General features: G+C 36.4%; 4 protein-coding genes, 1 long non-coding RNA gene and 1 pseudogene across 5 annotated transcripts; 4 read left to right on the top strand and 2 right to left on the bottom strand.

Moving 5' to 3' along the window:
* The first annotated feature begins 480 nt into the window (after nucleotides 1-480).
* LOC122597651 lies at nucleotides 481-1,826 on the top strand (annotated as a pseudogene).
* A 611-nt stretch (nucleotides 1,827-2,437) lies between these two features.
* Nucleotides 2,438-3,775, top strand: LOC122597652 (gamma conglutin 1-like). Its single transcript, XM_043770224.1, has one exon. The coding sequence runs from the start codon at nucleotides 2,438-2,440 to the stop codon at nucleotides 3,773-3,775; it is 1,338 nt and encodes a 445-aa protein (XP_043626159.1).
* Nucleotides 3,776-4,655: 880 nt separating this feature from the next.
* LOC122598648 (chitinase CLP-like) lies at nucleotides 4,656-6,030 on the top strand. Its single transcript, XM_043771235.1, has one exon. It carries the CDS (start codon nucleotides 4,656-4,658, stop codon nucleotides 5,943-5,945), a length of 1,290 nt encoding a protein of 429 aa, XP_043627170.1. The 3' UTR covers nucleotides 5,946-6,030.
* Nucleotides 6,031-7,440: 1,410 nt separating this feature from the next.
* Nucleotides 7,441-8,856, bottom strand: LOC122597653 (chitinase CLP-like). The gene is made up of 2 exons (XM_043770226.1): nucleotides 8,044-8,856; nucleotides 7,441-7,968 (listed from the first exon to the last, which is right to left on the bottom strand). Exons 1-2 carry the CDS (start codon nucleotides 8,854-8,856, stop codon nucleotides 7,441-7,443), a joined length of 1,341 nt encoding a protein of 446 aa, XP_043626161.1.
* Nucleotides 8,857-10,087: 1,231 nt separating this feature from the next.
* On the top strand, nucleotides 10,088-10,942 carry LOC122596623. The gene is made up of 3 exons (XR_006323346.1): nucleotides 10,088-10,219; nucleotides 10,454-10,519; nucleotides 10,628-10,942. It is a non-coding gene; the product is annotated as an uncharacterized LOC122596623 (long non-coding RNA).
* A 317-nt stretch (nucleotides 10,943-11,259) lies between these two features.
* On the bottom strand, nucleotides 11,260-12,567 carry LOC122596622 (chitinase CLP-like). The gene has a single exon (XM_043769234.1). It carries the CDS (start codon nucleotides 12,565-12,567, stop codon nucleotides 11,260-11,262), a length of 1,308 nt encoding a protein of 435 aa, XP_043625169.1.
* Between the last annotated feature and the right edge of the window lie 667 nt (nucleotides 12,568-13,234).

Raw genomic sequence — 13,234 nt, forward strand, 5'->3', positions numbered from 1 at the left:
AATCTTGAACTTCAAGCTTCATATATATGGGTCAATGGAAGCTTTTTCACGTGTGACATTCTAATTATGAAACTCGTGGTCATGATGTTCTTTACAACTTACATTATTAATGATTCTGATTCCTGGGTAGTGTGGCGGGTCGGTCAATGACCTTTACTTGGAGTTAAATTCTCCTATATCAATGTATGACCAAGTCAACAAATCTCTATATATGGTCTACCCAAACAGAGCTTTGAGTACATACTTCATTAGTTAAGATAACTAGAATTTTAATCAACCAAGTTGGATGTGGCTTGTTAATTGTTCTGATCAGAATATATAACTTGTCATTTTTATTTTTATTTTTAATCTGGAGTTAATTCCAATCAATGTTTTTATAACCAAACAACTAGAGAAAATGTCGAAGTAACACATGGTCGAAGACATATAAATTCATATTCATGTATAGTTCAGAAAATCAAAGAAAAAACCAACCAAAAAATGTTTCGTATTCTGCATATTGTTCTCCTTCTAGCCTTCATCTACTTTAATGATCCTAAAGCCATTGCTGATCAAGATATACCATACAAACAAGTTTGGTTCAACCAAGTTGCTCCGGTGAACAAACATACTGATGTTGTTAAGCCTCTCTATAGTGTTCGATTCATGACATCCCCTGGTCAAGAGGATTACCGGTTCGAAAAGTTTGTTATAGACATAGAGGCTCCTATTCCATGGCTCGACTGTGTCGTGGATTGGAACTATTATGATTATGAAGGCTCTTGCAACAGTTGCAGGTATCCTGTTTCTTGCAAAGCATCTCAATGCACAGATGTGCAAACCACTTACGCTTATCAAAGTCGTCCTTCATGTCATCCAGTAGTAAACAGTGGTTCCACATCACCTGGTTCGCAACAATGCACTTGCCCGGTCAATGTGGTTAGCCCAGTTGATGGGACATGTAGTCAAGCCATGCTAAACTATGACCTTTTTTCACTTAACTCAAGTGATGGCAGAAATCCATATCGAAGTACCAGTAACATCAGATCTAACGCAGGATGTGCTCCATCTAGTACCTTCAACTCCTTCCCTGCAAATGTTAGAGGTGTAATGGCGTTTTCTAGATCTCCTTATGCAAAACCTGCTTTGGAATGGTATCTTTCGACCCCGAATGATATATTAGCTCTATGTTTGCCTAGCAACTTGTCTTCAACCGGGGTTATGTTCTTTGGTGATGGCCCATATTATCTTCTTCCCAACTCTCTGTTGATGTAAAAAGTTTACTCTCTTATACTCCGTTACTGAAGCATCCTGATTCATTTGGTTATTTTATCGATGTCAAAGCAATTGTTATTAAGGGAAGATCCATCAATGTCTCATATGCTGGGAACAGCACTACCAAGCTTAGTACAACTGAGCCTTACACCACTCTCAGATCAGATATATATAACAGTTTTGTTCGGAGATTTTCAAGGGTCACCAAACGAATCCTTGCTGCAAAGCCAATTGCCCCATTTGGCTTCTGCTACAACATCTCCAAGAATAAAACCAAACCCGGGTTAAAAGTGCCTGATATTGATCTCATTCTCCGAGGAGGGGTTAAGTGGACTATCTCCACAACAAATTCAATTAAGCAAGTAACAAGTGATGTTGCGTGTCTGGCATTTGTTGATGGTGGCACAACAAGTGAACCTCCAATCGTACTCGGAACTTTTCAGTTTGAGAATAACTTTATTGTGATTAATGTGGACAACTCAACTTTAGGGTTCACTTCGTCCTTATTAAACAAGGGGACTTCTTGTTCAAACTTCAACTTCACCACACCTAGTAATTATTATCCATCATGATTGTTTGTTAATTACGGCAGCTATGTTTAGCCATATCTGTTTTTGATTATGTACTTACTTATGGGCTGCTACAGGCACCCAAGAAACCTAATTATTAATATGGATTCAAGAAACCTAAGTATGTTTTTACATTACACCAATCACCACCATCTCCAATTACTTTTTTTTACCCACAATGACTTATGACTTTCATTTTATACACATCACTATGATAATTACAATTATACAGTAATAATTTTATATTCGTGAATTTAAATAAGATATATCCAGTCTTAAAATAAGAATAAGATGATAACATTCAAAAATCAATTTCCTGCAGATCTGAGCTTCTTCCGCACCTCATCAATGTAAGATTAAGTCAATTTTACAGGGCACTTGGCCTAGTGGCATTACAAAATGTCACGCTGATCATCGACTCAAACCCCAACAGAGCTTTAATTAACCACGTTGGATGTGTCTCTTAATAACAAACTTCTTTCTTTATATTTTATTCTATTCTATAGTTAATTCCAATCAATGTTTTTTTTAACCAAAAACTGGACAAAATCTCGATGTAACCAAGACATATATATTCTAATATTCATAGTTGACAACATAACAGAACAAAAAACATGTTTCTTATTCTACAATTTGTTCTTATTTTAGCCTTCATCTTTAAGGAGCCTATAGCCATCGCACAGTATGTGCCGTCTTGGAGCAACAGAGTTGCTCCGGTGAACAAACATACTGATGCTGCTAAGCCTCTTTATAGTGTTCAATTCATGACATCTTATGTTGACGACCATTTCTTGAATGAAAAGTTTGTTATAGACATCGAGGCTCCGTTTCCATGGCGCGACTGTGTGGTGGATTGGAACTATTATGAAGGCGATTGCCCCACTTGCCGGTATCCTGTTTCTTGTAAAGAGTACCAATGCACGGATTTGCAAACCACTTACTTTTATCGAAGTCATTCATGTCATTCGGTTAACAGTGGTTCCAAATCACCTGGTTCGCAACATTGCAATTGCCCAGTCAATGTGGTGAGCCCGGTTGACGGGACATGTAGTCAAGCCCTGCTAAACTATGACCTTTTTTCACTTAACGCTAGTGATGGCCGAAATCCATATCCAAGTACCTATAATTCTGGTCCTAATGCAGGATGTGTTCCATCAAGTGTCTTCGATTCCTTCCCTGAAAATGTTAGAGGTGTAATGGCTTTTTCCAGATCTCCTTATGCAAAACCTACTGGGGTTATGGTCGTCGGGCATAACCCGTATGATGTCCGGGTATGGAAAGATATACTAGCTATATGTTTGCCTAGCACGTTGTCTTCTCCCGGGGTTATGTTCTTTGGGGATAGCCCGTATTACTTTATTCCTAACTCTAATGTTGATATAAGAGGTTTACTCTCTTATACTCCGTTACTGAAGCATCCTGATTCATTTGGTTATTTTATCGATGTCAAAGCAATTGTTATTAAGGGAAGATCCATCAATGTCTCATATGCTGGGAACAGCACTACCAAGCTTAGTACAACTGAGCCTTACACCACTTTTAGATCAGATATTTATAGTAGCATAGTTCGGATATTTTTAAAGGTTACTAAACGAATACCTGCTGCAAAGCCAGTTGCCCCATTCGGCCTCTGCTACAACATCTCCAAAAATAGAACCAAACCCGGGTTAAAAGTTCCTGATATTCATCTCCTTCTCCAAGGAGGGAGTAAGTGGACCATATCCACAGCTAATTCAGTTAAGCAAGTAACAACTCACGTTGCGTGTCTGGCATTTATCGATGGTGGCCTAACAAGTGAACCTCCAATCGTACTTGGCACTTTTCAGTTTGAGGATAATTTTCTAGTGTTTGATGAAGGCGATTCAACTTTAGGGTTCAGTTCATCTTTAATAAACAAGGGGACTTCTTGCGCAAACTTCAACTTCACCACACCTAGTAATATGTATCCGTGATTGTTTGTTAATTACCGCAGTTGTGTTTAGCCATATCTGTTTTTGATCATGTACTTACTTATGGGCTGCTACAGGCACCCAAACTAGAATAATGAAAGTTCTTGTTCAACATTTGCTAATGTGGATTCATTCACCTTAATTTGACTACTGTTCTTCTCTTTGTAAAGCAGTTTTTGTTTTTTTTTAAAGGCTTGTAAAACAGATTATAAAGAGATTAATTTTGGATGACAATGGGTAAAGGCTATAAATCTATAACCAAACCAGTATTAAATAAGGAGATTGTAATCTATCAAATATGGAAATCAATATTTGAATCTCGGTGCAAATGCATAGACTACTCAAAACCACCAAAACAAATCTCTAAGTAGTTGACCTAACTGGTATCTCAGCCATGTCGCCTAAACTTTTGATTGAGTACTAGGACGGTACATGGGACCACGTGTAGCTTTCATTTAATCATACCTAAAGTAGTAAACTAAATCTTGAACTTCAAGCACGTGTGATTTAATCTACAACTTACACTATTCATCATGATCCTCCTGATCAGTAGTGGGGGGTGTCGGTCAATGACTTTTGCTTAGAGTTAAATTCTCCCTCATCATCAGGTATGACAATTGACCAAGTCAACAAATTAAAGCTATATATATGGTCTCTATTCAAGACCCCAACAGAGAGCTTTAAGTATACGTCAAGTTGGATGTGGCTTGTTGATCTCAGAATAAAAACTTCTTTCATCTTATTTTTATCTGGAGTTTATTCCAATCAATGTTTCTATAACCTAAAAAATGAAGGAAATGTCAATGTAACACATGGTCTAAACCATATAAATTCATATTCATATATACTAGTTAGGAACATAGAAGAAGAAAGCAAACAGAAAATGTTTCTTATTCTACAATCTGTTCTCCTTATAGCTTTCATCCTTAATGAGCCTAAAGCCATCGCACAACCTTGGCCCAACAGAGTTGCTCCAGTGAACAAACACACAGATGCCGCCAAGCCACTCTACAGTGTTCAATTCATCACAGCTTTTAATTTTGTTGACAATTATTTCATGAAAGAAAAGTTTGTTATAGACATCGAGGCTCCTTTTCCATGGCGCGACTGCATCGGGAATCGTCCTGTTCCTTGTGAAAACTACCAATGCACGAATGTGCAAACCAAATACTTTTATCAAAGTCCTTCATGTCATCCAATAAACGGTGGTTCCAAATCACCTGGTTCACAGCATTGCAATTGCCCAGTCAATGTGGTGAGCCCGGTTGATGGGACATGTAGTCAAGCCCTGCTAAACTATGACCAGTTTTCACTTAACGGAAGTGATGGCAGAAATCCATATACATCTGTCTATTACACTAATTGTAACGCAGGTTGTGCGCCATCAAGTACCTTCGAGTCCTTTCCTGCAAATGTGAGAGGCGTAATGGCGTTTTCCAGATCCCCTTATGCAAAACCTGCTTCTGTATTCTATATTCCAGAATGGAAAGATATATTAGCTCTATGTTTGCCTAGCACGTTGTCTTCTCCCGGGGTTATGTTCTTTGGGGATGGCCCGTATTACTTTATTCCAAAGTCTAATGATGATATAAGAAGTTTACTCTCTTATACTCCGTTACTAAAGCATCCTGGTTCTTTTGCTTATTTTATCAATGTCAAAGCAATTGTTATTAAGGGAAGATCTATCAATATCTCATCTGGGAGGAGCACTACCAAGCTTAGTACGATTGAGCCTTACACCACTCTTAGATCAGATATTTATACTAGTGTGGTTCGGAGGTTTTTAAAGGTTACTAAACGAATCCCTGTTGCAAAGCCAGTTGCCCCATTTGGCCTCTGCTACAACATTTCCAAAAATAAAACCAAACCCGGGTTAAAAGTTCCTGATATTCATCTCATTCTCCATGGAGGGAGTAACTGGACTATATCCACAGCTAATTCAATTAGGCAAGTAACAAGTGACGTTGCGTGTCTGGCATTTATTGACGGTGGCGCAGCAAGTGAACCTCCAATCGTACTCGGAACTTTTCAGTTTGAGGACAATTTTCTGGTGTTTGATGTGCACAACTCGACTTTAGGATTCAGTTCGTCCTTATTATTTAAGGGGAATTCTTGTGCAAACTTCAACTTCACCATACCTAGTAATTTGTATCCAGAAAAATTGTTTATTTAGTATGGGCAGTTATGTTTAGCCATATCTGTTAGATGTGTACTTATGCCCCCTGCAGGCACCCAAGAATAATAAAAGTTATTGTTCATCTTTGATAATGCTAACGCAGATTCAAGAAAGTTATCAGTTGCATACGCATAACAGAGCATACAAAATTAATATTCCCATTCGCAACCCGCTCAATGGCAGAAAATTAATATACCAAGTCGTTTTTGCATATTTTTGTGGCATAAATGAATTTTTCTTACACATGTTGTATAAACGTAAATTTTATTAACAGGGTTTATCTCGACCAACTACTTCAAGATTTTTCCATGCTTTGAAATAAAACTAAATTCTTGCCATCATCTTTTCGTTATTTGAATCAATAATTTTATACTAATCCAATGCCAGTGAGGTGTAGTTGCGGCGGTGGTGATGGCGGTGTGCGATGGTGACGGTGGCATCGATTGGTGGTGGCGGCGCCATGAATAATGTTACAAATGTTAAAAAGGTAGTGTAATTATTTTAACTTTTATAGGTAGATGTTGTAATTTAAATTTATTAAGGATATTTTAGGTTTTATTATTTATACTAGGTTAGTCCCGTGCGTTGCACGTTTATATTGTATTTCTCATTGATTCGTCATAAGATATCTATAGTAAAGACAGTCGTTGAAATTGAGGTAAATAATTATATATTTTAAAAATAAACATTCATATAAATTTAATTTAAGTAAAAATTCAACAAAATGGAAGGCACAAAACATTAATCGATAATGTGTCAAACTTGTTCATCTTTTAAGATACGTATAATCTCGTCATAAGACCTAAAAGTCATTAACTAAGTTGATCAAATAGACCTAAAGTAATTATACATTGGATACAATTCTTCTTATTTAATATAATATTATTACTAACACATGATCAATTAAAACTTTTCATAACCTATAAGTCTTTGTTAATTATGTGGAAAGGAAAAATTCAAAACATAGTCTACTACAACTACATGCAATCTAGCTAAAAACTTTTATTATTTCAATTTATTTGTTAGTTATGATAATTTTAAACTCTCACTATCTATCAAAAATGATCGTATCGTCTCATCTTAAGTGTCTTAATTTGACTTTCAAAGTTTTTTTTTAATTTTAACTTTGACCGTAAATATTTTTGTATGTATTTTATAATAGTTGATGAAACTTATATCATTGAAAAGTGTATTCAAAACTCAATGCATTCATATATTTTATATCAAGCGTTGTATATCACTTCAAAATATAATTATAGTCAAAGTTCAGAAAAAAAAACTTTCAAAGTCAAACTAGTAAGTATTATTATTATTATTATTTCTTGAATTCACATCATTATTGAAACATGATTGACCAATCAAGGCACTTGTTGAGAAAATGAAAGTAAACTATAACGAGTAATTACTATAATAATATATTGCCCGGTTATCCCAGTTAACTATATATATATATATATATATGCTTTTTGATCTGATGATGAAAAGCTATATATTAATTCTTTGTGATGGTAAAGTTGAAGTTTGAACAAGAAGTCTGCTTGCGTAGCAAAGAAGAACTAAACCCGAACATGGAATTCTCCACATCAAACACCACAAAGTTATCTTCAAACTGAAATGATCCTATCACCATTGCAGGCCCACTACTCGTCATCGCACCACCATCGACAAACGCCACGCATGCCGCATCTTTGGTTACTTGCTTCACGGTGTTAGTCGTCGACATGGTCCAATTCTTCCCACCTTGTAGAGTAAAATCGATATCAGGGATTTTAATACTACTAACCTTTGATGGATCTTTGTTGGAGGTGGTTTTGAAGCAAAGGCTAAACGGTGCGATAGGATTCGCACGAGGGATTTTTTTTGTAACCTTTGAAACCCTCTGAATCAGGCTACTGTAAATGTCGGTTCTAAGAATGGTGTAAGGATTGTTTGTACTAAGTTTGGCGGTTGTATTCGGTGGAATAGAGATAGAACGTTTTTTGATAACAATAGCATCTACACCGATATAGTATTCAAACGTCTTGGGTGGACCGTATCGGGCTTCTGGGGATGGTGGGGCTTCAGGGGATGGCGTTGGGGACGACGGAAGGCCAACCGTTTGAGGATCTAGAAGTGGAGTGTAAGAAAGGTAAGTCGTCACATCAACATCAGATTGGGGAAGAAGGTAATAAGGACCCTTTCCGATAAATAAAATTCCAGAAGATGACAATGTGCTAGGTAAACACATAGCTATTGTTTTTGCATGCGGAAAATATAAAGTGTTTGATAAGACATAAGGCGAGGATGAAAGTGCCATGACGCCAGTAACGTTGGCAGGGAACAATTCAAACGCTGCCTCTGATGAATCATCAGCGCAGGCAGCGTTAGGGTAAGCAGTGTGCAAATCAGTTAAAAAATTTGCACCTTTGCTTGTATGCATGGTGAAATGGTCATAATTGACAAATGCCACGTCACATGATCCCGTAACGGGGTCAAGTACGTTGACCGGGCATGCACATGTATCCACGCTTCGTGGCCTAGGTACATTGTATATATTAGGACACGAGGAAGGGTTCTGGTACGAATCAGCAACCTGCAATTGCGCGCACGGATCCTCGTTGCAGCCAAGCGGCCAGTTGCAAAGCGTATCGTCATAAGGACAAAAAAAAGGTCCAACTTGTGAATCTTTCAAGAGGCATTGGTGCCATGTGAGAGGGGCTTCAATATCGATAAGTAAGTTTCTAAACAGGTAATCAGCGTTCTCGTTTTTGGACATGATCTCAACGCTATAGAGAGGCTTAGCGGCATCGATATGTTTGTTTATCGGAGCAACTAGGGAAGTAAATGGATATGGATACATAGTTACGGTTTCAAGCTGATAAAAGATGATTGCTATGACAACAACCATTAGTCGTAGAAACGAAACCATTTTTTGAATGTTTTTGAATAATAGTACGAGTGATTAATAATGTACTTTTTGAATTATGGGCATCTATACACATATTTATATACATACACATTGCATGTCTAGCTTATTAGGCCATTGTGTTGTTTGTACGTTTGTTACACTACTTTTGAAAGTCAGAAGTTCTATTTCTACAATTCTACATACATACGATAACACCTTATTCCATAATCCTGAAAACAAATTAACAACGACTTTTGCATCATCTTTACTTTGTTGTGAGTCAAAATTTCAATTGCGGATCATTTGCTCGCAACAGGGGATCTAGCTTACGTTGTCTTAACCGGGTCCGCGCTAAAGAGCCCCCTCACCTTTAATACCTAGTATGAGGAGAAACTCCCAACTAAACCTTCAAGTTTTAATTTGTATGTGATGACTTTATACCTTCACATTAGGTCACACTTTCCGATTTTGCAATCCATCCACATATACGTACTGTTAACGTCTTTTATCTTGTTGTCTTTGAGTAAATCAATATTAGATTCCTTTACGAAAAATAATTATGATTTAAAAATTTGTTACTCATGCATTTGTTACATATGGACCCCAAAAAATCGCTCTATGGATATAGTCAATGGTCAAGCTTACGGGACGGTTGACTAGGTCATAGGTCGGTGAAGTTGAGGACAAACCCGATCTATATGTTATAGAAATGTTTTTTTATTTTTTATTTATTTATTTTTTTAAATAGAAATGTTAACCCAAAACTAATGTGAACGAATTTTTAAGATTAACTAATTAGAACAACTTTTCACGAATCGGAAAATTACAGTAACTAGGGGCGCGTTTGGTTGTTAGAAAATAATTTCTAGTTTTTCATAACTTATTTTCTAGAAAATAAAGAAGTTTTTATTTCCTAAAAAACAAATAAAAGTTTTGAAAACGCGTTTTAATTAGAAAACTGGAAAACATGTTAGAGATGGAGTGAATGGAGAGGAATGAAATGGAAAATGGAAATGAAAAATGGAAAACAAGAAAAAGATGTTTTCAAGTTATCAATGAAAAAATGAAAAACATTGTTTTTGTTTTCTTGGAAAACATTCTTAGAAAACTATGATTAGATAGCGTTTTCTGTTTTTCATATTTTCTTAAAAAACAAAAGTGAAAAATAAAAAATGTTTTCTACAACCAAACTCAAAAATTTTTATTTTATGGGTACTTTTATTCTATTTTATGGATACAACTGAATCCAGTTTAATAACTTACCCACTTATATTGGGCCCAGACAAGCAGTCCCACTGCTATTTGGCACAACGTGAGTTGGTTTGGAATCAACTTCCTTTCATTCAAAATCACAAACCCTTAAAAAAAACGGAAATGATGAATAGTAAGGAGTAATCTCTTATGCTGTTCGTTTATTATTTGATTTAGGGTTGGTTTTTTTGGTTAGTTGAAATGAAAATTACAATATGTTTTGGTAATTTTTATTTAATTCATCTCCATGTTTTCTTCATCAATTAGGTTAAGAAAAAACTATGAGTTGGTTGTGGCTCTGTGACCTTGAATCAAGTATTATGCAATTCTCTTTATTTCTAATGCATTTGTTTCCCTCACTTTGCAGGTTATCAAGGATTTCATTCATTAATCAGAAACTCCCTACAGTCATTCTTAAATACTATTTTTTCAGGTAATCCACCCAATTCTCAGATATTTATAACTATATGTTGGATATATTAGTTTTATTGGATTGACCAGTATTGTCAATCTCTGAATTGTATCCGATTGAATGATTTAGGTAAAAAATGATCACACGCCTTTGATATAATGTTTGGGTGGAAATTTGACACGCCTAGGTGGAATCTATTGGTCCTTTTCTACCAATTACAATTAAAGCCATGGCTCGGTAATACCATCTGGTCAGTTACATATATAATCTATGTTCCGGATTAGCTCCCCAATCCAACCCGAGCCAACCCACTAGTCCAGTGACCTCTTATCGACTTACAGTAGGTTAGAAAAGGACACACACGATATTGTGTCAAGACTCGCCATTGCCATCTCATGGTTTTATTAGGGTTCTATAAATGATATAAACATAGGTGCTATCGGTTTGTGGCTGAATATTATGATATGGGTTATCTTAATTTGATAAATACATAACCTTCATCTAAAATATGCTACATGACTGTTGGTTTACCTACATTGTTGTTCATGTTTATTATTGTCGCTTGTAGTCTCAAATTTTTTGCTAGCTGCTTTAACTTATACTCAAACTTCTTATGCCTTAAGAAACAACATACTAGGATCTTTTTATATGTTGCACTTTTTGACAAAGACTGAATCTGAACAACGAACTTTTTATAGTGAAAGCAAACTATTGAGGGATACATATACATATTTGGCTGAAAGTACTATAGAAGAAATAGCTTAGTTTCCATCAGTGAGTGTAAAGTTGAAGTTTGAGCAAGAAGTTTGCTTTAGCAACAACGAAGAACTAAAACCAAAGATCGAATTTTCTAAATCAAACTCGAGAAAGTTATTTTCATACTGATAGGTCCCGATCACAATTGCAGGTTCAGCTGTCGAACCACCATCAACAAAAGCCAGACATGTCACGTCTTTTGTTATTTGTTTCATGGAGTTAGCCATGGATATAGTCCACTTCTTCCCATCATTTAGATTGAAATCAATGTCAGGAAACTTGAAACCAGCATGGGTTGTGGTTGAGATCCTGAAACATAGGCCAAAGGGAGCAATTGGGCTTACCTTGGGGATTCCGACTGTATAGCGTGAAAATATCTGAAGCACGCGGTTATAAATATCAGTTCGTAGAATGGTGTAAGGATCAAGTGTACTAAGCTTGGTAGAGAAATTCCCGGGAATCCCTATAGATTTCTGTTTGATTACAATAGCATTGATACCAATAAAGTATCCAAAGGAATCTGGATGCTTAAGTAATGTAGTATAAGAAAGGTAACTTCTCACATCAACACTCGAGTTGGGAAGTAGAAAATAAGGACCACTTCCGAAGAAAAGAACCCCAGGCATAGAGGATTTGCTAGGCAAACATAGTGCTAATGTTTTTTTGAGGGGTTGAAATAAATAAGCTGGTAAGGCGTATGGCGAGGATGAAAGTGCCATGACGCCAGTAACATTTGCAGGGAACGATTCAAAAGAGGAAGGCGGGGCACATGCAGCATTGGGATAAGCGCCATATAAACCAGTAAAAACATTTTTACCAATGCTTGTGTTCACGGTAAATTCATCATAGTTAAGCAGGGCTTCACCACAAGAGCCGGTAACAGGGTCCGCCACATTGACTGGACATGTACAATCTCCCCAACCAGGCAAGGTGGAGCTGTTGGTTACTGGAGGGCATGAAGGATTCTCGTATGAGTAAGTAGTTCGCACATCCGTGCATTGATATTCTTCACAAGAAACGGGAGATGTGCAGAGGGTGTTGTTTGGACAGCTTCCTGGATATATGTTCCACTGCAGTATGCAATCGTGCCATATGAAAGGAGCGTCGATGTCTATAAGGAAGTTGGCATGCGAGTATTGCATATTTACATATGATGTCATGATTTGAACGCTATAAAGAGGCTTAGCAGCATCCGTATGTTTGTTTACCGGAACAACTATGGAAGTGTAAGGCGGTACATATTGTGCCATAGCTCTATGTTCGTGAGAAATGAAGGCTAAAACAATAACAATTAAGTGTAGAAGCAAATGCATTTTTGAATATTTGTATAGATTCTCAAGTGTAGTTTCTGAAGGGCATCAAACAGATTTATATAGATGTGTTATGGTTCTTTATGTACATATACGTACATAACTGTGTGTATTAAATACTATTAAAAGGGTTATATTGTTATTTTACCGAACTGGTATGAATTTTACGATCGAAAGGATAAATAGTCGTCTTTGAGGACTCCTAAAAACTGATGCAATGTAAGACTTACGTGGCACCCTTATTCCCTCTATACATGTGTACACGGGTTCAAATATATTTAAATACCTTGGTAAATGGCCAGTATGAGTGATTAACTGATTATACATCAATCTATGAATATATTATGTGTAACACGTACGGGTTTAAAGAATGTTGGCCTAATCGAAAACTAACAAGGGTGCCAGGGAAATAGAAGGCAGACAAAGCAAAAGATTTCATCTTTAAATTCTTGATGTTCTCACCTTAACTTTTAAATTATTATATTTTTCTTATTAAAAGAGGTTATTTATAATTCAAGTGCACGTAAGAATGGATAGATTATCAGCAAAAGTAGAAGGTATTGGCCCACAATCTTGCGACGTAAGTTTTTGAATTTGAATATGTATATGTATCTGAAAAGGTCGCCATATATAGCTTCTAAGTGGGATTTGCATGGTAAAGTTTCTGTTA

This window comes from Erigeron canadensis, chromosome 4 (assembly GCF_010389155.1).
Source record: "Erigeron canadensis isolate Cc75 chromosome 4, C_canadensis_v1, whole genome shotgun sequence".
Classification (NCBI taxonomy): domain Eukaryota; kingdom Viridiplantae; phylum Streptophyta; class Magnoliopsida; order Asterales; family Asteraceae; genus Erigeron; species Erigeron canadensis.

What these genes read in the sequence shown, in the direction of transcription:
- LOC122597652 (XM_043770224.1), top strand. Translation starts at nt 2,438, where the DNA reads ATGTTTCTTATTCTACAATTTGTTCTTATTTTAGCCTTCATCTTTAAG.
- LOC122598648 (XM_043771235.1), top strand. Translation starts at nt 4,656, where the DNA reads ATGTTTCTTATTCTACAATCTGTTCTCCTTATAGCTTTCATCCTTAAT.
- LOC122597653 (XM_043770226.1), bottom strand. Translation starts at nt 8,856, where the DNA reads ATGGTTTCGTTTCTACGACTAATGGTTGTTGTCATAGCAATCATCTTT. An exon ending in CACTTCTAGATCCTCAAACG is followed by an intron (nt 7,969 to 8,043) that starts GTTGGCCTTCCG and finishes GGTCCACCCAAG; the next exon opens with ACGTTTGAATACTATATCGG.
- LOC122596622 (XM_043769234.1), bottom strand. Translation starts at nt 12,567, where the DNA reads ATGCATTTGCTTCTACACTTAATTGTTATTGTTTTAGCCTTCATTTCT.